Source organism: Lynx canadensis, chromosome B3 (genome assembly GCF_007474595.2).
Source record: "Lynx canadensis isolate LIC74 chromosome B3, mLynCan4.pri.v2, whole genome shotgun sequence".
Taxonomy (NCBI): Eukaryota; Metazoa; Chordata; class Mammalia; order Carnivora; family Felidae; genus Lynx; species Lynx canadensis.
This window is the reverse complement of record NC_044308.2, coordinates 143,289,791-143,316,962: the sequence shown is the minus strand read 5'-3', so window position 1 is coordinate 143,316,962 and position 27,172 is coordinate 143,289,791. Positions and strand designations below refer to the sequence as shown.

Genomic DNA, 27,172 nt, shown 5'->3' with positions numbered 1-27,172 from the left:
GTCCATGCAAGTGTGTGTGGGGGGGAGGGAATTCAGGTATAGATCTTTCTGTGTTGGCACAGTATTTTTGGAGAATTATTTCACATCAGCCCACAATTAAATTATCGATGCCTTATGACCTATCAACTCCAACAGAAACAGTCATATGTGTGCTCAAAGATACACACAAGGGTATTTTCTGAAGTATTGTTCGTAATAGTAAAAATAAGAAACATAAATAGGGAAATGGTTAAAAAATGAGAGTGTATCCATACTGTGGAATATTATGCATCAGTTAAAAAAGCACAGGGGAGCTCTCCATGTCCTAATATTAAAAGATGACTACGGTTTATTAAGTGGGGGAAATAAAAGCAAATTATAGAAGGATACCCATGATTTTCAATTGTGGGGAAAGTCTGTCCAAATTCATGCACAGAAATTCCCAAAAGATGCCACTCAACTGTTGCCAGTGGTTAATTCTGGGGAGGATGGGGAGTGAGAAGGATGTAAATGCTTCGAAGGGATTATTTCAAATTTTACTTGATATATTTCTGTATTTTGATTCCCTCCCCCAAAAGGACACGTTTTACTTCTTTAATTTCAAAAAGTAATTGGAAAAAATAGGAATACCTGACCTAAGGGAGTAGTTGTGGGGATGAAAAAAGCAAATACATGACAATGAGCTTCATAAAGCGCTACACCGGTACATATAGTTGTTATTTTTAGCGCACTGTGAGTTTCCGGAGGGCTAGTCACCTTTCGGTTATCAAGTCACCCTATTTGCACAGAGTTTATTCACATATTCATTCCTTTAACTTTACACTGCAATATAAGTGTCAGGAAGTCAGGGACCCTGTCCACACTGCCCTCCTTTATAGTCCCAAAGCCTGCAACAGTACCCTGGGCTCAATAAACGCTTGCTGAATTAAAAAGAAAAACTTACAAATGAACCTCTGTGTTCCAGACTAGATAGGAGATGATCAAGCGCAGGATGAGACAGCAAGGAACAGTATCAACTGACAGTTATTTAGCGCGTCCCCAGCCCAGTTCCAGCAATAGGTATCACATGGCTAAATTCTCAGGCAGGCTGGGAATAGCGATCCCGGAAGGTCGCCTACACTCAGAGGCGGAGAATTGCTTACCAAAAGCGGCGAGGGAGGTTGCTTAGCAACCAGACTAAGGAGGCGGGCCGCACTGCGCACGCGTACACTTTGGACCGACAGATGCGGACGTGGTGTTTTGCGCACGCGCGGGAGGCGGCCTCTGGGCGTCCGGGGCCTGATGGTTGCTAGGGTGACAGCGATACAACATGGCGGCCGGATCCTAACGCTCTCTGTCGAGGAGCCAGCGCGGAGGTCCTGGTTCGGGACCCTGCCTCAGAGGAGTGGAAGCCAGGGGGCTTCCCTTTCTGCCCCTTTCTTCTCCGCCCAGTGTCGGCAAGGGCTTGTCGTCGGCTTCCGCATCCAGGATGAAGAGTGAGCGGGGCCGGGGAGGGGCGGGGACGCGAGGGCGAACGGCGGGGGTCGGGGGGTTGGGAGGGTACGAAGGGGCAGGGTCTGGTCACCAGGGTGGTGGGTCCACTCGGCAGGCCGGGAAGGCGCAGCGTGTGGGGACCCCGAACCTCCCGGGACTGTCAGAAGCCGGCGCCCCCGGGGGTTCGAGGCGGGCTTGGGGGCGGTGGGGTCTCAGAGCGATCCCCCCCCACCCCAGCCCCAGACCTCCCAGGCATATTTTGGTGTGGAGGTTATGTAACAAGTTTTGAAGGTTTTGTTGTTGTTGCACGCTGGACTGAAACTGGGATTCTTGAACATTCGGCAGTAAGGTAGTGAGCGGTTACTGTGCGGCTTTCTGCCCTTTAATGACATCGGTTTAGGGGAAAATGAGAGGAAAGATGGGCTATTTTATTTTTTTGGGGTCAAACAGTAGTGTTTTTACTGGAACTATTTTTATAGGGATTTTGAAACAACCTTTTGGTGAAAGTGTTACTGGGAAGTTGGGAAATGAAGTGGTCGTCCTAGAAAATGTAACGGTAAAAATTTTACCTATGCTTGGATTCGTGGATTATGAGTAACTGAACTGCAACCAACTTGGATGGGCTTTTTTTTTTTTTTTTTTACACATTACTGTACAGATCTGTATTTCTGCTAGAGGTGTGGAAAAATTCGGACCTCCTTTGCCGTGAAAAGATTTAATTACGTATACTTGCAATGTGAAATTTGCATTGTACTCTAAGTGTCCATTGGTAATTGATTATGGCATAAATTGTGAAACAAAGATATTTAAAATAATTTACCCCATTCATACTTTACAAGACATTCTTATTTTCTTTGGGGCTATTGTTTACAGGTTTTTCTTTTTCATTAATGCACCCAAAGCTGTAGTTAGAACACAAGGCCTACAAAAGGCTTTATTTACATTTTTACTTATAGTGTGGACTCATATACACATATTTTTTTCCTTTTTTCCTTCCCAACTATTTACTGTCAGAATTTTGAATCTGTATGAAAGTTGCAAGAAGAATTCATTGACTGTTTATAAATCTTTCACCTAAATGCACCATTTTGCCTTTTGTGTGCCTGCTTACTTGCACACTCTAAATTATGTACAGTGTTTATTTCGCGGAGCGTTTTGCGTTAGTGCACATCAGTACTTTTCACCACTAATAATTCAGTGGGTATCTACTAAGAACAGTGACATTTTACATAATCACAGTACAAACAACATCTTGATATATATAGTACTCTTATCCAATATGCAGCCTATATTTCAAATTTTCCCAGTTATCCCAATAACATCCATTATAGGTGTTTTTATTTTTTCTGGCATCTAATCAAAAAGCCCAAATCGCATTTTGTTGTCATATCTCTTTGGCCTCCTTTAAACTGGCACACTGTTCTGCCTTCTGTGTGTTTCATGACATTTTTTTAAGAATTCAGGCCATGGATTTTGCAGAATGTCCTTCAATTTGGATTTATCTGATTGTTTCCTCATGATTAGCTTTAGCTTAAATATTTTGGTCAAAAATACGTCAGAGGTGAGGTTGTGTCTCTGTCAGTGTGTCTCCAGTTTTGTTGAAGTTAGGTTTGATCATTTGATCATTCCATTTATTCACTTTTGCCTCTTAGACTTTCCTGCCCCTGTGCTAGAGGTTACCACTCTTACAGTTTCACTTAAGTCTCTCTGTTTATATAAATGTGTATCTGTATATGTAATGTAATGTGTATCAGCATATGTAAATGTGTCCATCCCCCCCTTTTACTTATTTTTGATAAGAATTTATTTTTTTCAAAGTTATTTATTTTTGAGAGAGAGAGAGAAAGAGAGAGCACACACACAAGTGGGAAAGGGGGACAGATAATCCAAAGCGGGCTCTGTGCTGACAGCAGAGAGCCTGATGCGGGGCTCAAACTCACGAAGCAAACTGTGAGATCATGATCTGAGCCGGGGTCAGACACTTAACCAACTGAGACACCCAGGTGCTCCAAGATTTATTTTTAAGTAATCTCTATACCCAACGTGGGACTTGAACTTACAACCCTGAGAACTTACAACCCTGAGTCACAGGCCCTACTGACTGAGCCAGCCAGGTGCCCCTATCCCCCCTTTTAAACGTTAATGCTGGCATTATATATTGTATACTCTAACAATAAATAACACGTATTATACATAAAACATTTTATTTATTTATTTTTTAAAGTTTTATTTATTTTTGAGAGAGAGAGAGAGAGAGCGAGCACTGGCAGAGAAAGAGAAGGAAGGAGAGAATCCCAAGCAAGCTTCGCACTGTCAGTGCAGAGCCCGACACAGGACTTGAACTCACAAACTGTGAGATCATGACCTGGGCTGAAATCAGGAGTTGGATGCTTAACTGACTGAGCCACGCAGGCACCCCTCATATAAACATTTTATGTATGTAAATACTTGCATTTTTTAAATGTCCTTTAAACCTTTGGGTGTTTGTTTTTTGTTTTTTGTCTTTTTTTTTTTTTAGTGGGTATTATTGGATATGTTCTTTTAAATGGCCATGTTGGTAGTGTTCAATTAGTTGGTTTAGTGTTACATCTTCATTCTTCTACTTTAAAATCCAGTCTGAGTACTGGTGAAACCTATTGTCACGTGGGTGTACATCCTGATCAATTCAATGCTTGACAAATATTTAACGATGGAGAAAAAATATTCCAGAACAGGAAGTGACAGAGACAGAGTCATGGAAGTAGAATGAATAGGAAAAGTGAGTAATGGTGAAATTGGACTCCTAGCCTGGGGTCAGAGTGGGGTCAGGAACGCTAGGTCATCATGTTGGTCTTCATTTTATGGTTTTCTACGTGTATTTTCTACCTTGTTTTCTAGGCAAGGCCCACGTGTTTAGGGATGTATTATTGAGCATTCTGTGAAGGTGGCCTTCTTATTGTTTTGCATCATGTGCAGTTGTAGGGAGCAGGGAGTAACACAGGAAAGTTGTTATGAGCATGGGCTTAAGAGCCAGGCAGACATGGCGGTCTCCCGCAGGTTACTGACCTTTCTTTCTTCATTATTCTGGTTATTTATTGCTTCCTGACAAATCACCCCAACTTGGTGGCTGGCGATACCAACAAACTCATCTCTCGTGGTCCTGTGGGTGGCCTGGGCTCAGCTAGGCAGGCCTCACTTGGATCCTCTCCTGCAGTCGCAGCTGGATTGTGGCTGGGGCTGGAGTCCTCTCCGAAGTTTGCCACTCTCGTGTCTGGCGGCTGACGCTGGCTGTCCCCTGGGACCTTCGCGTGGCCTGTCAGCTGGAACGCTACTGCCTCCACGTGCCTTGACCTTCCTCGCGGGGTGGCACTTGGGTTCTGAGGATCAGCGTCCCAAGGGTGCGAGGTGGGAGCAGCATGACCTTCTCTGACCTAGCCTCGGGAATGTCATAGCGTCCCCTCCGCATCCCCCAGAGTTGAGCGTAGAGAACGTAGATCGCACCTCTTGATGGAGGAGTGGCATAGGTACGTACTAAGACGAGCTTGTGGCGTGCGCTATCTAGAAGCTCCCATCTTTCGAAAATAAAATCCTCCACACTTAGATGGATAGATTGATTGATGTAGAAGACTTTCATTTTAAGTAATCTCTACACCCCTCGTGGGGCTTGAGTTCACGACCCAGAGATCAAGAGTCGTGCACTCCACCCACTGAGCCAACCAGGCGCTCCTCCACACTCGTCTAGCCTGGTTAGTATAAACCTGTTTGTGCCTGTTTAGCATAAGAATACCTATTTTATAGGGTCATTTCAAAGATTAAATGAGATCGGCTGTGTAAAGCTCACAGCGTAGTGTCTGGTAAGTGATAATTATAAGTGAGTTCTTATTTGCTCTCCCGGTGGATGAAAGCAGGGGTATAGAAGGGGAAAGAATGACAGATCCTTACTTAGAAGGAATTTACTGTTATCTAACCTAGTGCAAGTACCCATTTTTTTTACTGTCTGAACGTTTCAATGGATTATTCAAAACATACCTATAAAAGGAGAAAAAACCCTATGTGTTCTGAAGGCAGTCACCGTTTTCCTATTATATCACAAAGAATTTTTTAAAGTATCTGTTGTTATTGCAGACGCTTCAGCTTCGTGTCCCTCATAAATGTATTTTTATAGAACCAAAGTCGCAGGAAACCTCAAATACTCTTGTGTCACTCTCCCTTCCTAGTGCGCCTCTCACCTTCTGTTTTTATAAATAGATGCATCAACTAGGGGCGCCTGGGTGGCTCGGTCGGTTAGGCGTCTGACTTCGGCTCAGGTCATGATCTCACGGTCCGTGGGTTCGAGCCCCGAGTCGGGCTCTGTGCTGACAGCTCGGAGCCTGGAGCCTGTTTCAGATTCTGTGTCTCCCTCTCTCTGTGACCCTCCCCCGTTCATGCTCTGTCTCTCTCTGTCTCCAAAATAAATAAACGTTAAAATAGATGCATCAACTAGCAACTTTTTATTTATTTTTTCTCTTTAAATTAAAACAAAATTAAGTAAAAGTAATACTGGCTTTGTGATACACCGAAACAGTGAAAGGTTTGAAGTTAGTCTTGGGACCCTCCTCTGCTTGACAGAGTCAGTCCTGGTTAACATTTCCCCAGATGTACTTCCATAAATCTTTGCATATTGTGTGTGTGTGTGTACATATACAGATACATAGGTGTACATACATAGATGTATGTATCTGTATATGTATGTGTGAATATGTGTGTGTCTCTTAAACAGATGCCTCACACTATATGGGATTGTAGTAAATATGTTTCAGTGTAGCTTTCTAGGATGATTCTTCAATGACGATGTTTGAGCATTGTTTGTTTTGTTTTTTTTGTAATTCTTCATGTTTACCAGTGGCATACATTCCTAGCAGTCGACTTACTGGGTTAAAGGCTGCAATTTGAGTGAAAAATTTTTATGGGTTTATGAATAATTTTATGTCCTTTTGTGTTTTCGTGATGTTCGGTAATTCAGGTCACAGTTTACTACACCAAGTAATTAATTGGGTACAGCCCTCTTCCTTGATTCCTGACCTTGTTTTAGTAATTTGGTTTGAGTTACTTAATCTCTCAAAGAGAGTGGAAATTAGAAGCTGAATCCCCTTCCTTCCAACTCTAGTTGAGAGTTGTGCTCCGTAATTAACCTTCCCCAATTCTTTTCATCCCTCCACTGGTGACGCCCCATAGCTGATGCCTATCACCTGCCTTGATTAAGATCTTTAGAAGCAGTGCTTAAAATACAAATGTTTGGATTTGAGCATGATGAGTGTCCCTTTTCACAAAAAGTGAATTTGACCTCCACTTTCATGCGTTAAATAGGCTTAAATTCCACTTAAACAAGACTTGGTTTCATAAAAATGAATAGAATCTTAATTAATGCCAACAGCCTCATCTACCTTCCTCTTTCTGCCCTTTCAGGCAGCTAGCTATATCAGGTAATTCCTCTTTGTCCTCGAGGCTGGGTGGTTTTGGGGGTTTTTTGGTGACTGTTTATTTTGTCTGTTCCCCTTAATGTGGGGCAGGATTTTTTGTTTTTTGTTTTTGTTTTTTTTTTCCTAGCACAGCCCGGTGTTGGGCTTTGTGTATTCTTAATGTCCCTCATCTAAATTAAAGGCCTGTGAAAATATGCCAGATCCTGCTGGAGAGAATAGGAAGATACGTTTCCTAGGTTTTCTTTCTTTTTTTTTTTTTTTTTCCATAAAGGTGTTTCTCTTTTTTCTCTCCTCTGCGTTTCATTCTTGATTTACACCCAGCCTTTCTATTGAAGGGGTCGTGGGGGAAATAAGTGACCTTTTATCCCCCATGGCCATCTCCGGAGCCTGGATTCTGCTTATCACCTGCTCATCGTGTTGGGCTGGAGCCGGCTTGGGATGTTGGCACACGTTCCGAGTTTGTACTTAAGCCACTTTCAAGCAAACAGTTGACTGGTTTTGTTCTGTTCTGTTTTGTTTTAAGTAAGTCTATTTAACCTGTCTGTGATGAAATACAAACTGGAGTTTATCGTGTAAAACTTCCCTTCCCTTCTCAAATCGAATACCTCAGGCCACAGCCTGACTTTAAAGTAACTGGTTTTCCTCCCTCCCGGAAGCTTCCCGTCTGTCTCCCTTTAAACTGCTACTGTAGTCTCAAGACAGTTCATTTTGAGCTCGTGTTTCTTTTGGCGGTTGGCCGAGTTCCCTGATTTCTGAAAGGTCTTGAGAATGCCCATGCCCGTACACACTTAAAGAAATATATATTCACTGTGAACATTGAAAAATATAGAAAAGAATAATGAGGAGAATTAAAGTCATCACTGATCCCACCCAGACACAGGTGCTTTAAAATATTTTACATATTTATATCCATTCTTTTTCTTGCATGTATGTGTATTTGCATGATGGTTACCATCCTTTTTTCACTTAACACTAAATTATGCCTGAACATTTCCCTATATCATTAAATGTTATTTGAAAGCATCATTTTTTTTAATGGTTATTTTTGAGAGAGAGAGCATAAGCGGGGGAGGGGCAGAGAGAGAGAGAGGGAGACAGAATCAGAAGCAGGCTCCAGGCTCTGAGGGGTCAGCACAGAGCCAGACGCGGGGCTCGAACTCATGACCTGAGAGATCATCACTTGAGCCAGAGTCAAATGCTTAGCTAACTGAGCCACCCGGGCAACCCAAAAGCATCATTTCAGCTTGCGGCTGAAAGTATTATTAGATCATTCGTTGATACTAGATTTTTAAGTTTTTAGCATTCTTACTGGTGTGGCACCATGAAGAACATCTCTGCCTATAAATTTTGTGTCTCTGTTGGTACCTTGGGGTAGAATCTGGAAGTGGAATTGCTGAGCCAAAGGATATGGGCTCTTTTCTTTCTAATATCTTTTTCCTATTAAACAAGTAATTTGTGTTTACTGCAGGATATTCACACATACGGAATGATTCCTCAGAAAGTGAGAGTCTGCCACACACCCTTTCCCCAGGAAGCCCGTCGTCTCTGGGCAAGGTAGCAGATGTTCTCGGTGGTCTTGCTGTTCGCATTCCCTTCCCCATTAGTTGTGCCGTCACATGGCCGCTGCCCCACCACAGCCTTGTCCCCTATGTGGAATCCACATGTTGCGGACCTCTGCCAGTTTGACAGATGGAACAGTCTCTTATTTAAAAAGGGGGGGGGGCGGGCTCCTGGGGAGTTCAGTCGGTTGGACGTCCAACTCTTGATTTCGGCTCAGGTCATGATCCCAGGGTGTGAGGTCGAGCCCTGCGTCGGGCTCTGCACTGCGCATGGAGCCTGCTTGAGATTCTCTTTCTCTCTCCCTCTGCCCCTCCCCTGCTTGCTTGCTCGCTCGCTGTCTCTCTCTCTCTCTTTCAAAAAAAAAAAAAAAAAAGGCAGCTCTTTTTATTTTCCTCTAAGTGTCAATAGTTTTCCCTACTGGCTACTTTTATCCTTTTTTTTTTTAATTAAAAAATTTTTTTTAAATGTATGTTTATTTTTGAGAGAGAGAGAGAAGGGGAGGGGCAGAGAGAGAGAGGGAGACACAGAATCTGAAGCAGGCTCCAGTCTCTGAGCTGTCAGCACAGGGCCCGACTCTGGACTCAAACTCAAGAACCGTGAGATCATGACCTGAGCCGAAGTTGGACTTTTAACCCACTGAGCCACCCAGGCACCCCGAGCCACTTTTATCTTTTAAGTGAATCATCTTATGCTCTTTTGCCCATTTTCTTTGAAAGATACTAGTATTTTTTTGTAACTTGTCTTTACAATTAAATATATTAGCTATTCTCATATTTGTTGCACGTATTTTCTCAGATTACGGTTTGCCTTTACATTTTGTTAAGTTTTTGACGTAAACGTGTTAAAACATGTGGCTAGGTTCACCTCTGTATCTTCCTTCTTTGTCAGTTTATTGAACTTCTGTGTGAAAGTCGCTCCCCTTCTGGAAGGCTGGTAAATACACAGATGCATTTTTTTTTAAGTTTATTTATTTTTGAGAGAGACAGAGCATGAGCGGACGAGGGGCAGAGAGAGGGAGAATCCTGAGCAGTCTCTGCGTGGTCGGTGCGCAGAGCCCAACGTGGGGCTCAAACCCATGAGACCGCGATCTATGACCTGAGCTGAAACCAAGAGTCCGACACTCAACCAACTGAGCCGCCCGGGTGCCCCACAAATGCTTGCTTGCTGGCTTTTTCTTTCTTTCTTTCTGAGAGAGAGAGAGCAAGCGAGCACGAGCGGGGAAGAGAGACAGAGGGAGAGAGATGGCCATACCGTTTTTCATCCCCATTATCTGCATATGAGAGATCTGTTGAGTCCCCATCTTCATGTGGCGCTTGGCACTTCCAGCCTTTTTAATTTTAGCCATTCTGGTGGATGTGCTTGAACAGGTTTTAAGAGCTAGTTGTCGGGGGCACCTGGGTGGCTCAGTCGGTTGAGCGGCCAGCTCTTGATTTCAGCTCAGGTCATGAGCTCAAGGTCATGAGCTCAAGCCCCGAGTTGGGCTCAGCGTGGAACACACAGCCTGCCTGGGATTCCTTGTCTCTCTGCCCCTCCCCTGCTTGTGCACGCAATGCTTTCTCTCTCAAACTTAAAAAAAAAAAAAAAAAAAAAAAAAAAGGAAAAAAAACCCTAGTTATTCCCACTTTGTAAAACAAGCATCTAACGTTGTAAAAGGCACGAAGCTACTGCTCAGTGTAGGTGACACCAGGGAATACCGAGTGACCAGATTGCCTGATGGACTGACTGTATCGGAAATTTGAAAGTTACCAGACGGTACTCGGTGGTCGTGAGGGTTATGGCACTCACAGCTGGAGTTCGTGCTTTCGCTGCCCCTCACACCAAGATTGTGTCCCTATATCATTGGCACCGGGGCTCCCAGACTCTGCCTTTCTCATGGACCTTGTTAGCCAAGCCAGTTATGCTGAAAATGAGCTCTTGCCAAGGTCAGTGCTCTTATAAGTGCATCGGAGTGACTTCGTCGGCACCTTGTGATAGTGTTCTGCTCATGGGAGACAGCAGGGGCAGTGTGGTCAGGAAAGGGCTTCTGGAGTCAGACTCCCCGGGTTGAAAGCCCTGCCCTACCGCTTACTGATGTGACTTTGGGCAGGCTGCTTGACCTCATTTGTAAGATAGGGCTAATGGGGTACCCTATTGCGTGGGATTGTTGAGATGATTTAGTGTAAAATGGTGTCTGGCACCTTGTGCTCAGATTTGGTGTTTAATAAACATGAATAAATACCATTCTGTAAAAGGCATCGAGGCTTCTTGGAGAAATGGCTAGTCCTAGGACTGAGACAGGGAACACGCAAGATTCTGTAGTACCAAAAAGTAAGAAAATACTCAAAAACAAACAGATCCTTTGTTGATGGGGGCGTGTCAAAGGGACACAGGAACCAGCTGAATGGGTACCCGGTGGTCAAAGCTGGAGCATGTTGAGCAACACAATAAATAGTATTGGATTCTCCCAAAGTATCAAATAAGTGTTTGTGGGTCCATACTGATATCAAGTATTACCTAAGTAAATGACAATAGACAAGCTCCCATGTGGAAGAATTCCAAATGACTTATGTGGGCACTCCACCCTCAAGGAGGGGAGCATTATTTCTCACTCAAAGTGTAGGATCTCACGGTGACTTTTCCCAAAGAGTACAGTACAGAGGGGGTGGGGAGAAAGTCACTTTGCCGTGGAGTAACTGACAGACACTACCCCCGGCCTGGTGATCCGGGTCAACATCACCAGTGACAAGCCATGTTGATAGCATGGGCCCTAGATTGATGTGCTCAAATGGCACCACAGCACTTCGATCTTCTTCCCCAAACCCATAACCCAAGTCTAATCAGAAGAAAACAGCAAATCCCAGTAGAAGGTCATGTTACAAAATACCTGACCAGTACTCTTCAAAACTGTCGATGTCACAAGACAAGAAAAGCCTGAGGAACTGTCACAGCCATCAGGGGTCTAAGGAGATACAACTGATGTAAAGTGCTGTCCTAGATGGGATCCTGGACAGAAAGAGGATATGGGGTAAAAGCTAAGGAAATCTGAATAAAGCATGACCTTTAGTTAATCATAATGTATCAATATGGGTTTATTAATTGTGCCAAATGTAAGATGTTAATTATAGGGAAACTGGACATGAAGAATATGGGAATTCTCTATATCATCTTTACAATTTTTCCATAAATCTAAAATTATTCTGAAGTTAAAAGTTTATTTTTTAAAAGCGGTGCTTGCCATATGGTCAGTGCTACGACCAACGTTAGCTATGATCACCTAGCTTGGTTTTGTTTGTTTTTTACGTTTTCTGGGACCTGGTTGTGGGTAAGGCTGAATTTACCTTATGCATCATTCCTTGGCATGTAATTGGGAGAAACATATTGTAAAAGACAGCTTATTTGAGGACTGTGAAACTTTTAGAAGGTAGTTGAAGGAGCCTTCCGGCCACCTTATCCTTATCTTTTTAATCTCACTGGTGCATGTATACGGATGGTCTGACTTGGGAAAGGAGGTAACCTAAGGGACATCGGGTCTCTCTCAGTGTGATTGCAGATACCTGGCATTTAAAGATGGAGGTGGATAGAAAAGGATTGGTTGCCAGTTAGCCAATAGTAGTAATTTTGTGATTCGCTGGTCAGTGAAGTTCCCCCTGCAGAGTGTGTCCAGGGGACTCTAGAAATAATAGATTAAGAGGCATATGAACAGGCATTGTCTCTGTTCATTTGTTGAGTATGCGTAGGGCACAAAGAGAATAGATTGTGGACCTTGCCTTTAAGGAGTCTCTGGCCTTCCTGGGAGAAGGTGCAAAGTGGAACATGAGTTCTGGAAGAGAGGACAGGGTGCATACAGAAGGAGGGAAAGACATTTGCTTTGAGGCCCTCCAGGTGGGTCCTGGAAGATCAGAATCTAAAGTACTACGTAGTCAATATTATGCACACGTACTTACTAATCTGACCTTTAATATTATCTAAATGTGGGGGTGGCTCTTCCTCTCTCCCTCTCTTTTATAAAAGAAAAGGCCTCAAAATTAGGGACATGGGGGCGTACTGTAAGTCCACAAGGTGAGGGATCATGTCATCGATTTTTGTGTCTGCAGTGCATGGCTGGTGCTAATAAGTCTTTGTTGACATGCACAATGATTTAATCATACTACCAGGGATGTTTAACTCATTTAGGCCGAAGTGTGGCATAAATGGCATTGGGGCAGGGGGTTCCCAAGACCACCCTTAGGTTCTGTGATTTGCTAGGAGGACTCACGGGACTCAGGATCTAGTTTTACTCATGGCTGTGATTTACTGCCACGGGAGGCTATAGAACAAGGTTGACAAAGGAAAGAGGGGCATGTGGCAAAGTCTAGAGGAAACAAGGCACAAGCTTCCAAGAGTCCTCTCCTGGTGGAGTCACACAGAACTCGCTTAATCCTCCAGCAGCACGTCGTGACAACAGATGTGAAACATTTTCTATCAAGGAAGCTCGTTAGAGACCTAGGGTTTTTACTGGGAGCTGATAATGTAGGCATCCTCTTCCCAGCACATAACAAAATTCCAGACTCCCAGAAGGAAAGCAGATTCAGCATAAACCAAGTTCATGAACAGTTGAGGCACAGTGAGCCACTCATCGTTTAGAGAATGCGGGAACCCTCCCGAAATCCAGGTTCCCAGATGGCAGCCAAGGGCCAGCCTTACAAGCAGACCTTTCTCTTTTCTTTCTTTAAGTTTTTAAGTCCGGTTAGTTAAGTGTAATATTAGTTTCAGGTGTACAATATGGTGATTCAACAGTTCCATACATCACCTGTGCTCATCACAGGTGCACTCCTTAATCCCCATTCCGTTTTACCCATTCCCCGGCACCCACCTCCCCTCTGATAACCATCAATTTGTTCTCTATAGAGAAGGGTCTGTTTCTTGGTTTGTCTTTCTCTCTTTTCCTTTTGTTCATTTGTTTCTTAAATTCCACATATGAGTGAAATCATGTGGTATTTATCTATCTCTGACTGACTTATTTCACTTAGCGTTATATTCTCTAGCTCCATCCACATTGTTGCAAATGACAACATTTCATTCTGTCTTATGGCTGAATAATATTCTGTTACATGTATATATCACCTCTTCTTTATCCTAAATTCATCAATCCGTGGACACTTGGGCCGCTTCCATATCTTGGCTATGGTAAATCATGCTGCTGTAAGCATAGGGGTGCATGTATCCTTTTATTTATTTATTTATTTTTTAAATGTTTATTTTTTTTTCAAGGTTTTTTTTTTTATTTTTTTTATTTTTGGGACAGAGAGAGACAGAGCATGAACGGGGGAGGGGCAGAGAGAGAGGGAGACACAGAATCGGAAACAGGCTCCAGGCTCTGAGCCATCAGCCCAGAGCCTGACGCGGGGCTCGAACTCACGGACCGCAAGATCGTGACCTGGCTGAAGTCGGACGCTTAACCGACTGCGCCACCCAGGCGCCCCTTTAAATGTTTATTTTTGAGAGAGAGAGAGAGAGAGAGAGAGATCAGAAGAGAGGCAGAGAGGGAGACAGAGTATCCCAAGCAGGGAACACAGTGCAAAGCCATGAGACCTGAGCTGAAATCAAGAGTCGGACGCTTAGCCAACTGAGCCACCCAGGCACCCCTCCTTTTAAATTTGTGTTTTTGTATTCTTTGGGTGAACACTCAATAGTGTGATTGCTGGATCGTAGGGTAGCTCTATTTTTAACTTTTTGAGGAACCTCCACACTGTTTTCTAGAGTGGCTGTACCAGTTTGCCTTCCCACCAACAGTGCAGGAGGGTTCCTTTTTCTCCACATCTCCAACACCTGTTGTTTCTTGTGTTGTTGAGTTTAACCATTGTGCCAGGTGTAAAGTGATGTCTCATTGTGGCTTTGATTTGTATTTCCCTGGTGATGAATGATGATGAGCATCTTTTCATGTGTCTGTTGGCCATCTGTATGTCTTCTTTGGCAAAGTGTCTGTTCATGTCTTCTGCCCATTTTTGTTTTTACTTTTTAAAATATTTATTTATTTTTAAGAAAGAGAAAGGCAGGGAGGGGCAAAGAGAGGTAGACAGAGATTCCCAGGCAGGCCCCACACTGTCAGCACAGAGCTGGATGCAGGGCTCCAACTCACAAATGGTGAGATCATGACCTGAGCCGAAATCAAGAGTCAGATGCTTAGCCAACTGAGCCACCCAGGCACCCGTCTTCTGCCCATTTTTTAATTGAATTATTTGTGTTTTGGGTATTGAATTTTAAAAGTCCTTTATATATTTTGGATGTTAACCCATTATTGGATATGTCATTTGCAAGTATCTTCAACCTGTTCTGTACATTGCCTTTTCGTTTTGTTGATTGTTTCCTCTGCTCTGCAGGGCAAGCAAACCTTTCTGAGGAGAGTAATTTTAGGCCTGCCATGTGAACTCTTTTCTGCCCAATAATAGACTGTGTTTCCTTTTAGGGAAATTTATGGGCGTTATGGCCTAGTCTGTGTAAGAGAAAGATTTGTGTTCTTAAGCAGCACCTGTTCCTTGACTGGTAAAAGTGGGGTTAGGTAGGTCAGGATGGGCTCTTCCTGCAGGCAGAAGGACATATTACTCAGTGAAAGGATCAGACTGGTTGAATTTTACCACACAGTTTGGAGGCTCCTGAAGAGATTTGTCAAATTGTTCATATAAAGTTCCAAACTTGGACACAGTAGAGGTAAGCTTACAGGGTCTGTATTTGGGTCAGTTTGCTTTGAACAGCTTCTCAGGAGATACTTTTTTGTCTGGTTCCAGGACTTCGTGGGCAGGTCCCTGTTTCAGAGGGGCCCTGGGGTTTAGTTAAGCTGTGGCTGTCCAGCAAGTTACAGCTTCTGTTTTTTGTTGGGAGGAATCTGACACCTCTGTCCTGAAGACTCCACTGGGGACAGTCCCCTGTCTTTTTTTTTTTTTTTTTTTTTTTTAAGTAGGCTCCACACCCAATGTGGAGCTCGAACTCACAACCCTAAGGTCAAGAGTCACATGCTCTACTGACTGAGCCAGCCAGGTGCCCCTGTCCTCTTTCTTTAGCCAACTTCTCTTAGAAGGGCGGTGGGAAGAACTGTAAAAACTGGCAGAATAGTTTTGAAATCCTGCCTTGCTGGGACCTAGATCAGTTAGTGTTTTTTGTTCAAGGAAGACTTGGACAAAAGGAATTCTAATAACTTAGTTTACAGATCTTCAGTTTGGGGATCTTGAGCAGCCTTGGGGCTGTTAACTGCCATGTTTTGGACATAAACCTGGTTATGTACCCCACCTCCCCTCCCCACTGCCCTTCCTTACCCTGGAGACTCCCCACGTATTCAAGGAATCCTGCAGTCAAACATGGTTCTCCTTATTTAACCCCGCATTTCCTAACTTTCATTGCTCATGAAACCTTCTTTTATGGAGTACCCATTAGGATTTGAGAGGTACTAGTGTTTTGTGGAACTCTGTTTGGAAAATGCTAGTCTAAAGACAATATCCTCAGGTATTTCTCCCTGCTGTTATGCAGGGAGGCTCTTTGTGCTCTGGTGGCCCACCCTTTTCTTTCTTGTAACGCAGGCCAGTTGTGAGACTTGGCTTCTGTCATGGTCTTTTGCTGCACATTGGCTTTTCATGTGCAGATTTCCTTATCTACTAATGGAATAGTCTTAATACTAAAATAATAATAGTCCATTGGCCGAAGCTTGCTTTATTTTTGCTGTTGTTTGTTTGTTTCTGCTTTGGTGTAATATAATGCCAGGACCAAGTTGACCCTTGAACTACACAGGTTTGAACTGTGTGGATCCACTTACATGTATGAAGTGAACATGCCCATGTAACCTGTGCCAAGATCAGAAACAGCATTACCAGGATCCTGAGAGCTCCCTTGGGTCCGTTCCAGTCACACCGCCTCCCAAGGGTAACCGCTGTTCTGACTTCTAATGCCACGGATTTGTTTTAACATTTTTATTGAGATATAAAATACATACTATAAAGTTCACACATTTAAAGTGTACAATTCAGGGATGCCTAGGTGGCGCAGTTGGTTAAGTGTCCAACTCTAACTCAAGTCACGATTTCACAGATCACGAGTTCAAGCCCTGCGTCGGGCTCTCTGCTGGCAGCACAGAGCCTGCTTCAGATCTTCTGTCCCTCCTGTGTGCACGCATGTGCTTATGTGCTCTCACTCTCTCGAAAATAAATAAATGTTAAAAAAAAATAATAAAGGGGTGCCTGGGTGGCTCAGTTGGTTGAGCAGCCGACTTCAGCTCAGATCACGATCTCGAGGTTCGTGAGCTCAAGCCCCGCGTCGGGCTCCGTGCTGACGGCTCGGAGCCTGGAGCCTGTTTCCGATTCTGTGTCCCCCTCTCTCTCTGCCCCTCCCCCGTTCATGCTCTGTCTCTCTCTGTCCCAAAAATAAATAAACGTTGAAAAAAAAATTTTTTTTTTAAATAATAAAGCGTACAGTTCGGTGATTTTAGGTTTTTTTGTTTTTTACTGAGTTGTGCAACACCCAACATAATAATCTGTTAAAACGTTTTCATCCCCCACCCAAATCTGTACCTTGTGTCAGTGGATTTGTGTATTCTGGCCACTTCATGTAAACGGCCTTTTGTGTCTGGCTTCTCTCATCATATCGTTTTCTAGGTTCATCCATGATGTAGCTTGTGTCAGGATGTCGTCCCTTTCTGTGGCTGAATAATATTCCACTGTGTGCATAGACCATATTTTGTGTATCCGTTCTTTAGCCGACGGACATACGAGTCGCTTGCATCTTTGGCTATTACGAACAAGGCTTCTGTGGACATTTGTGTACAGGTTATTATTTGGACCTAATTGTCCATTTCTCTTGAGTGTGTACCTAGAAGTAGAATTGCTGGGTCGTGGGGTAACTGTGTAACACCTTGAAGAATTGCCAGCCTGTTTTCCACAGTGCTGAACTGTCCTCCACAACAGTGCTGAACTGTCCTCCACGGCGGCTGCACCATTTGACGTTTCCACCAGCAACGTATCAGAGCTCTCCCTTCTCCACATCCATACCAACGCTCGTCATTATCTTACTTTTTGATTCTAGCCATTCTCATGGGTGTGGAATGGCATCTTATGTTCTGTTATTTTGAATTTTCTTGTAAATTTTTATTTCGTAGATTGCCATTTGCTTTAAGAGTGTATTAAATAAATGCTTGGGGGGGCGCCTGGGTGGCGCAGTCGGTTAAGCGTCAGACTTCAACCAGGTCACGATCTCGCGGTCCGTGAGTTCGAGCCCCGCATCGGGCTCTGGGCTGATGGCTCAGAGCCTGGAGCCTGTTTCCGATTCTGTGTCTCCCTCTCTCTCTGCCCCTCCCCCGTTCATGCTCTGTCTCTCTCTGTCCCAAAAATAAATAAACGTTGAAAAAAAAAATTTAAATAAATGCTTGGTTTTTAATTTATCTATCTATCTATCTATCTATCTATCTATCTATCTATTTATTTTTAATCTATCGTCCTTAAAGGAACCATGAGGAAAATACAGCATTATCCCTTGAATTATTTTTACAAGCAGAATACAAATAAAAAGTATAATGTAAAAAGCGTAGGTGGTTCTATGGTGAAAGGTGAGTCTCCTTTCTCCTCCTATCCTCCAGCCGTCTAGACTTCCTCCCCTGTGAGGTCACCACTTGGCACTTTCTTATGTTCCTTCTAGTTCCTTCTATGTATAGATGAGCATAAGTATGTCTGCGTGTTTTAGTTTTTCATTGCTGCTGTAACAAACTATCACAAACTCAGTGGCTTAAAACAACACAAATTTATGAGGGTCTGGAGGCCGGAAGTCTGAAGTGAGTCACACTGAACTAAAATCAAGCTTCTGGAGGCTCTGAAGGAGCACCCGTTTCCTGGCCTTTTCTAGCTTCTAGAGACCACCTGTGTTCCTCAACTCGTCACCTCTTCCACTTCTTCAAAGTCAGCACTGTCACACCTTCTAGTCTCTGACTCTGTCCCCGTGCCTCCTTCAGCTCACCGCGCTTGTGACTACATTGGGCCCACCTGAGAAGTTTAGGAACCTTTCCTTAAGGTCAGCTCACTGGCAACCTTAACAATTCCTTCTGCAATCTTTAAAATTTTTGTTAAAGTTTATTTATTTTGAGAGAGAGCGCGCGCGCACACAGGTGAGAGAGGGGCAGAGAGAGGGAGGGAGAGAATCCCAAGTAGGCGCCACTCTGTCAACACAGAGCCCAGTGTGGGATCGATCCCGAGAACCGTGAGATCATGACCTGGGCCCAAACCGAGAGCCAGACGCTCAGCGGATGAGCCCCCTCCCCCGCCCGGCGCCCCTCCTCCGGCAACCTGAACTCCCTCCTGCCACGCAGACTGACATTCACAGGTTCCAGGGCCACGGACACTGTTGGGGAGCCATTCTGCTGGCACCGTGCGAATACTTCCCTTCCTTTCATTTTGTTTTTTTTGCAAACGTTAACACAGTTGACGTGTTGTTCCCTAATCTGCCTTTTCGTTGATACTCCATCTCCAAAGGTTCTTCCCCATCACAAGCTACAGAGCTACCTCACTCCTGTTGTCTGCTGTATAACATTCCTGCGTGTGGCTTTTTCGTAATTCATTTAACCATTAAAAAGAGCATTTCTTCAGGTTTTACGTTTTTACGTAGTCAAATATATGCATCTCTTCAGAGTGACCGCTTACGTTGTTATGCTTAGAAAATGTCTTTCCTTTAATGGAAAAAAACGTTTCCTTAGATTGAAAAAATATCAGTTTCACCTCACCTGTGTACTCTGGGGCTGCCGCAACAAATTACTGCCAGTTGGGTGGCTTCAGTCCAGCAGGAATGTCTTCTCTCCCAGTTCTGGAGCCGGAAGTCTGAAATCAAGGTGTCGGCAGGACTGTGCTTCCTCGGGAGGCTGCAGGGGCGGGTCCTTCCTGGCCCCTTCTGGCAGCTTCCAGCAGCTGCCAGAGCTCTGGCTCCGTCTTCACATGGCCTCCCCTTTTGTGTCTATGTGTGTATCTCTCTCTCTCTCTCTCTCTCTCTCTCTCTTTTTTTTATTGTGGTGAAAACAACGACATGAGCTCTACTTTCTTAATACACTTTTATGTTTATGGTACTGCAAACCGTGCACCCGTTGTTATACAACAATCTCCAGAACTTTTTTATCTTGCGTGACTCTGACTCTGGACCCACTGAGTCACAATTCCCCATTTCTCCCTCCCTCCAGCGCCTGGCAACCACCATTCTGCTCTCTCTGTGTGTCTCTCATAAGTACACTTGCCATTGGATTCAGGGTCCATGTGGATATCCAGGATGTTCCATGTCAAGACCCTTAACTTAATTACACCTGCAGAGACTTTCCTGTTACTGAGGTAACAGTCGGGGATGGCAGGGGTTAGGATGAGGGCGTGTCTTTCGGGGTCCACCGTTCAACTCACTACGTACTCTTCGTGCTTTGTATCTCCTTTCCTAGAAATCATCTTTGGAAAATAAATTTTTGTGAGAAGCTTTCACAGTGGTTTCTTCGGTCATTCCCTTCAGGAGTCGTTGACCGTCTAACATACGCACAGTAGTTCTAGGTTCTTATTTCTTCCCATGGCTGTTAACTACCGTGCAGTATGTGGTAGTTTGAATGGGAATAACATGGTTAGATGCTGTTCTTGGGGAAAGGCATTTTTTCCAATTTCTGCAACTATGTAATTACAAATAGGATTTTCTCATTTTGCATGACCTGAAGCTAAGATATTTGAAAATGTACACTGAAATTAATATTTGGAGTAAGATTGAAAAGTATGGGGCGCCTGGGTGGCGCAGTCGGTTAAGCGTCCGACTTCAGCCAGGTCACGATCTCACGGTCCGTGAGTTCGAGCCCCGTGTCGGGCTCTGGGCTGAGGGCTCAGAGCCTGGAGCCTGTTTCCGATTCTGTGTCTCCCTCTCTCCCTGCCCTTCCCCCGTTCATGCTCTGTCTCTCTCTGTCCCAAAAAAAAAAAAAAAAAAAAGTTGAAAAGTAGCATTAAAATCAGTATTACATATATATGAATAATTATACGTAGGAATAATACCACACCAGATACTGCGTATCAGTAAAACCAGTTGTTTATAACACTCTAATGAACTGTGAGGGAAAACCGTTTGCCAGCTCCCTGAGCTTCCCGAAAGTTCTTGCAAGACTTATCCATCCTATGTCTGCTTGTTCAAAAAGTGCTGGGCCAGGGGCGCCTGGGGGGCTCAGTCGGTTGAGTGTCCAACTCTTGATTTCACTCAGGTCATGGTCTCACAGTTTGTGAGTTCGAGCCCTGCATCGGGCTCTGTGCTGCCAGCATGGGGGCTGCTTGGGATTCTCTCCCTCCCTCTTTCTCTCCTTCTCTCTGTCCCTTCCCTGCTTGTTCTCTCTCTCTCTCTCTCTCTCTCTCTCTCTCTCTCTCTCTCTTTCTCTCTCTCCCTCCCTTCCTCTCTCAAAATAAATAAATTAAAAAAGAAAAAAAGTGCTTGGCCATTGGCCCTGGGTTCCTCTCCTGTAAAGCAGCCCATTGCTGTGCAGGTGTCCTCTGGGCCCGTCAGGTCACCGCCATGAGAAGACTTCGGGGCAGGGAAACCAATGTAAACATGCTGATGCTCCTCTGCCTCGTTGCACCATGAGTCATAAGGTCCTTTGTCTCTGATCCCAAAAGCTGTGTCTTTTGCCAGCACTTGTGACAGTCACAGGCTCACTTCGTAACTTGTGAGTAGGTAAAATCTCAGACAGATACGAACTTGTTCTGAAAATTTGGTGTAGGTTGAATTTTTGTAACTAAAGTCATTGAATATTTATTTAAAAGGTGATTTTTTAAAAAAGTAGTCTCTACACCCAACGTGGGGCTTGAACTCACTACCCCGAGATCAGGAGTTGCAGGCTCTACTGACCAGGCCGGCCAGATGCTCCAAAGAGATGATTTTTTAAGGTGAAATCTCGCAAATACAAATTCTCAAGAGTCTGTTGTTCTCTTTGTTTTATAAATCGTGATATTTATATATCAAGTATGTTAGGGCAATACTTACTAGGTGCTGTCATGGATAAATAAAAACCCCCAAATCTCAGGGGCTTTACATAAGAAAGTTGTGTTTCCTGTTCATGCGAAGTCCTGTGTGGGTGTTCCCCGTTTGGAGTCTTTCCTGGGGGCTTTTCCATCATCTTTATCTGCTGAGGTTTCCGGGGATCATTTCTGTCCTGGCTAGTCAGGGGCATGAACCTGCCAGGTCACATGGGGGAGGTCTTCTTTTTCCTTTCTTCCCCCTCCCGACTCTCTTTGTGCCACCACTGCAGCGACTACCACTTCCTCTTTTATACTTTTTTTTTTTTTAGATTTTATTTTTTTTAAATAATCTCTACATTCAATGCGGTGCTTGAACCCACAACCCAGAGATCAAGAGTCGCTTGCTCCACTGACTGAGCCAGCCAGGCACTCCTGTTTTCACTTTTTTTTATTTTTTTTTATTTATTTTTATTTAAAAAAAAATTTTTTTTTCAACGTTTATTTTTGGGACAGAGAGAGACAGAGCATGAACAGGGGAGGGGCAGAGAGAGAGGGAGACACAGAATCGGAAACAGGCTCCAGGCTCCGAGCCATCAGCCCAGAGCCCGACGCGGGGCTCGAACTCACGGACCGCGAGATCGTGACCTGGCTGAAGTCGGACGCTTAACCGACTGGGCCACCCAGGCGCCCCATCACTTTTTTATTTTTTAATTTTATCTCACTTGTTTATTTCGAGAGAGCCCATGAGCGGGGGAGAGGGGCACAGGGGAGAAAGAGAGAATCTCAAGCAGGCTTCATGCTCGGTGCAGAGCCCCACTTGGGGCTCGATCTCACGACCCTGGGATCATGACCTGAGCCGAAATCAGGAGTCGGACACTCAACCAACTGAACCACCCGGCGCCCCTTTGTTTTTTTATTCTCACTTTTTATTATGGAAAATTTCAAGCATGCCAGGAATAGAGGAAATAATATAGTGAACCCTCATGTGTATCTGTCACCCTAGTTTCAACAGTGATAACATTTTGCTGTTGTTACCCCCACCACTTTTTTTTTTTTCTGGAGCTTCTAGTTTTTATTATTGCTTTTTAATAAAATGGTGCTCTCATTATGGAAAATATCTAACTTAGTGAGACACTTGTAACCTTTCCCCTGAGAGAGAGAGCCACTAAGTGTATTGTCTTTAAGGAAATCATCTGTGTCATTCTTTTAAATATATTCCGTTGTATGGATAAACTACACGTAAGTTATCTAGTTCTACATTGGGGGGCATCAGTTTTTCCCTGTGAAATAATGTTGAAGTAACATCCTCGGATACATACATACTTGAACAAGTATTTCTTCCAGGGTAGGTTCTACAGTAGCAGATGCTGTGTCAAAGGGTATGAATGTCATATGGATTTAATAGATGTTGTCAAATTGCCCTCCGAATGACCGTCCCAGTGTACATTTGCAGCAGTGGCAAATGGGAATGTGTAGGAGCATTTTCCTTTTAAAACTTTTTTTAACGTTTATTTTTCAGAGGGGAGAGAGTGCGCGCATGAGCCGGGGAAGGGCAGAGAGAGGGAGACAGAGGATCCGAAGCCAACAGCACAGAGCCCAATGGGGGGCTCAAACGCGTGAACCGTGAGATCGTGACCTGAGCCAAAGTTGAACGCTTAACCGGCTGAGCCACCCAGGCGCCCCCCATGTTTCTTTTTTTTTTTTTAAGTAGATTCCGTGCCCATCGTGAGCCCAATGTGGGGCTTGAACTCATGACCCCGAGATCACAAGTGGGACGCTTAACCGACTGAGCCCTGAGCCACCCCAGCACCCCCCACTTTTTTTTCCAGGAGCATTTTAAAGTAATCCCAGGCCTCTTCCCATTTCACCTGGCAACACTACAGTATTTCTTGTTAACAAGTAAGAACTTTTTTCCTTTGTAAACGCGTAATTTCTGAAAAACACCACTTCTAAAAAAAAGAGTGTCTTTTGTTGTTGGTTTTGAACAAACCAGAATTCACACAGGCATTACGAAGAGAGGCATTGAGGATGGCCTTCTTTGGAGTTGTGCTGTTTTAAAAGCCTGCTCTGTGCTTGGGTAGGTTTGGGACCCAGAGGGGACAGACAGGCTTCTTTGGCCCAGGTCTGTTGAATAGGTTCCTGATCTGTTTGCTTCCGGTCAGCTCCACACTGAAGGTTCTTTGCGAGATGTAGTTCCAGAGCTTTTGCCCTATTTCTTCTTGGCCCCACTTTCTGCATCTCTGCCTCTGTCTCCGGGACCTCCCTCGAGGCTCTCTGAAACCAGGGCCCGGCTGAGATGTCAGCGCGAGGAAGAACCATTTGTGTGACCGGGCAGCCTCCACATGACTGGACAACGTTATTCTCCTATTATTTGGGCTGCAGAAGCTTTTCATCCCAGTTAGACTTCTCCTTTCTGGGTTGTTCTCATTCCTCCCATTGCTTCTTGAAAAGTAGCGTTTCTCTCCTGAGCTCATTGTCGTCCGGAAGGAATGTGCTCAGGCGGTCAGCGGTATCCAACACAGCCCACAGCCCCGCCCCTTCCACCTTCCAGAGGCCTGCGGGCCCGGGGGACCCTGCTCTGGCGCCAGGCTCTCCAGCGCCCCAGCCTGCTGCCTGCCGCCGGACTGCATTTCGTTTTTAGATTTTTGTTCCCAGCAGCACCTCATCTCAAGATCCTTATTTCTGCGTCTGTCAGAGTTCAGCCAGGAAAACAGAAACTGTTCTGGGTCTTTCAGATGCTGTGGGACTTTACGTAGCGAATCAGAGGCTGTGCCGAGGTGATGGTGGGTGGCAGGGGGCAGCCGGGCCCGGGAAGCTGCTGTCAGATTTCAGGAAATCGGGCCGCGCCGCGCCGCAGATCAGCTGGGCCTCCTGTGGGCTGGGAGGCTGATTTTCAGGAGGATGCTCGGAGGCTGCCCAGAGCCCACCCGCACCCGTGCCCAGGTGCACCTGCTGGCGAGCTTGCCTCCGCTGCTCCGGCTGTCTGTCTGTCCGGTTCTTGCAGGGTGGCCCGGCGTCTCGCCACGGGCTCCAGAGTACAGGGGCAGCGGTACTCGGGGCCCGCACGTAGCCTAGCGTCTTTTTTGTTTCTCAGCATGAGAGAATCCTGTTTATTCTTGTCCCCCATTTTACTGAGAAAGAATTGGCACACAGCTTAAGGCGCACAGCACAGTGGTTTGATTTACGGATGTTGTGAAATGATTACCGTGATGAGTTCAGCTAACATCCATCTTCTCGTATAGATACGATAAAAAGAGAAAGGGAAACAGCTTTCTCCTTGTGACCAGGACTCTCCGGACCTAATCTCTTAACGACTCTCCTGTGTGGCGGACGGCAGTGTTGGCTGTAGTCAGTGATCGTGTCACATGTTCCGTCCCTGGCACCTGTTTATCTCATAACTGGACGTTCGCACCTCTTGGTCGTCGTCTCCAGTCCCCGCCCCTGCCGGCTCCCCTGGAACCGAGGGGAGCACTGAGCGCTGGACACCATGAAAGAACCGTGCTCAGCCTGTCGGTGTCGGGTTATCGTGTGGGTTAAAAAAAAAAAAAAGACCGCCGTCTGGAAGTTGAGTACACAATACATGCATAAATACGTTTTCTTTGTGTGATTCTTTTTATTTGTAGACTATAAAGCAATTGGCAAAATAGGAGAGGGAACGTTTTCCGAAGTTACGAAGCTGCAAAGCCTGAGAGACGGAAGCTACTACGCGTGTAAGCAAATGAAACAGCGCTTTGAAAGGTAGGCGGTCAGAGACCTGTTTAAGACTAAAGACAGCTCTGGGTTCTGCAGTGGGGGGCTGGTACTCACGCAGTGACAGGTAAGAGACGATCAGCTTTCTTTGGGCAGAGGATTACGGGCTAACTTGAGGTTTATGACACTAGGTTTTATTCGTGTCCGGCCTTGCTGTAACGCCAGTGACCAGGGGTCACAGAACATTTAAATTGTAAAAGCGTGCCTCACTTTCAACAGCCTCTGTGTTCCTGAAAGTCGTATGTTGGACTTTTATAAATGAAACCTGTCTCGACATCGTAGAGACACTTGTGGTTTGATTAGTCCTGAGTTCGTTAACCTATTGAGAAACAATTTCCAGATCGGGTTGGGGAACTCTGTTCCCTGACACTGATCTATTGCTGCTCGTGGAGAGGGGAGCTGGCTTGTTCTGGGTTCATCACTTGGGGGACTGCTGTGGCTTTGCCCTCAGAGTGGTGTCTCGAATCCCTCAAGTTTGCAGCTTCTAACGGGTCAGACGCCAGGTGTGATTAGGAAGCTCTGTTGGGACAGTGAAGCCGATGCCGGCCTCACTGCAGCTGTGGAACTTTCAGTGAAGAGGTTCGAAGCTCAGCCTTTTTTTTTTTTTTTTTTTTTAATATATCAAAGGAATCGAAGTCTCTAAATATTGAAAGCAAGTTGAAAAGGGGCGCCTGGGTGGCTCAGTCGGTTGCACGTCCGACTTCGGCTCAGGTCATGATCTCGCAGTCCGTGAGTTCGAGCCCCGTGTCGGGCTCTGTGCTGACGGCTCCGAGCCTGGAGCCTGTTTCAGATTCTGTGTCTGCCCCTCCCCTGCTCATGCTCTTTCTCTGCCCTAAAAATAAATATAAAAACATTAAAAAATTTTTTAAATAAATAAATAAAAGCAAGATGTAAAAAAAGAGTCCTTCCCCCACATTGACACAGAGCCTTCTGAAGTGTTTCAGGGTATCAACCTTGATTTCAAACTCTTGGCATAAAAAATTACTTCTCAGATCAGAAAGGAGTACAGGGCAGTTCGCCATGTCAGAAGGTCTGAGAACAGTATTGTGATCTTCACGACATCCACACGGGGCGTGTGGGACCATCCCTGGTTTGCGAACACACGAGGAGAGGTGCTTAGAGATCGGAAGTAGCTTGACAGCTGTCACTCTAGGTCACTAGGTGGGCAGAGGCATATTTGAATCCAGATCTTACGCAGCCAAACTCCTCCTTCTCCCCTGCCCGAAGCGTGCGGTCATTTACCCGCCGCTGTTGAGACTCTGAAGTCACTGGGTCTCCAGCCCTTCCTCTGTGTGTTCTGCATCCTCTGGGTCTCTTGATCTTTTCCCTCCTCCGTCTTTACCTGTGAACGACTCGTGATGGGAATTTGACGTGCAGCGTACTGATTATCCCATATGTAAAGAGCAGACTTCCTTAAACAGCCAGTTTTCAGAGATGCCACAAACACAGAGTAGCAGAGAAAGGACTTTGAGCCGCGGGACGTGACACGTGCACCTTAGGAGAGGCCTGGAGTCCCCATCAGGTCCCGCTGTCAGGCTCGGGGTGGATGTGTACTTGCAACAGGGCTCACTCGCCCCTGTCTTGTGAGGAGGTAGATATGAAACGTGGACCAGACAGACAGCCTGCTGACCTGAGGCCTTCCTGCGACCGTTGCTGCGTCGGGGTGACGTGCTGGCCGTCAGGAGGAATCACAGCCGGTCACGGGTGTGCCTTCAGGAGAGTCGAGAGATCTCTGTAACGCATCGTAGAAAGGTTGCATCAAAGAACAGGGACGTGGTTTCCTGGCGGTGAAGCGCGGTCCGGATCCACCACCTACCAGGTCCCTGGCACACCGAGTGCCTCGCCCACTGAACCTTGGCCTCCTTGTCGTGAGGTGCTTGACGACTAAATGAGGGAATGAAGGGAAAGTTGGGAGCAAAGCGGGGGCACGCGGCAAATGTTCGGTACATGGTAGCCCTCCTTACTGTATGTGCGGTCATTTGTTGGATTTCAGAAACAATTAATGCTCTTTGTCTTAACTTTAAAAGTGGT

At 45.2% G+C, this 27,172-nt stretch overlaps 1 protein-coding gene across 1 annotated transcript in view; it reads left to right on the top strand.

Annotated features, from left to right (window-relative positions):
* Positions 1–1,249: 1,249 nt before the first annotated feature.
* Positions 1,250–27,172, top strand: part of MOK (MOK protein kinase) — a 61,076-nt gene continuing 35,153 nt past the window's right edge. The window contains exons 1-2 of the mRNA XM_030320020.2: positions 1,250–1,454; positions 25,015–25,129. Of these exons, the coding sequence (XP_030175880.1) occupies positions 1,448–1,454; positions 25,015–25,129 (122 nt within the window). The 5' untranslated portion in view covers positions 1,250–1,447. The remainder of the gene's footprint in view (positions 1,455–25,014; positions 25,130–27,172) is intronic.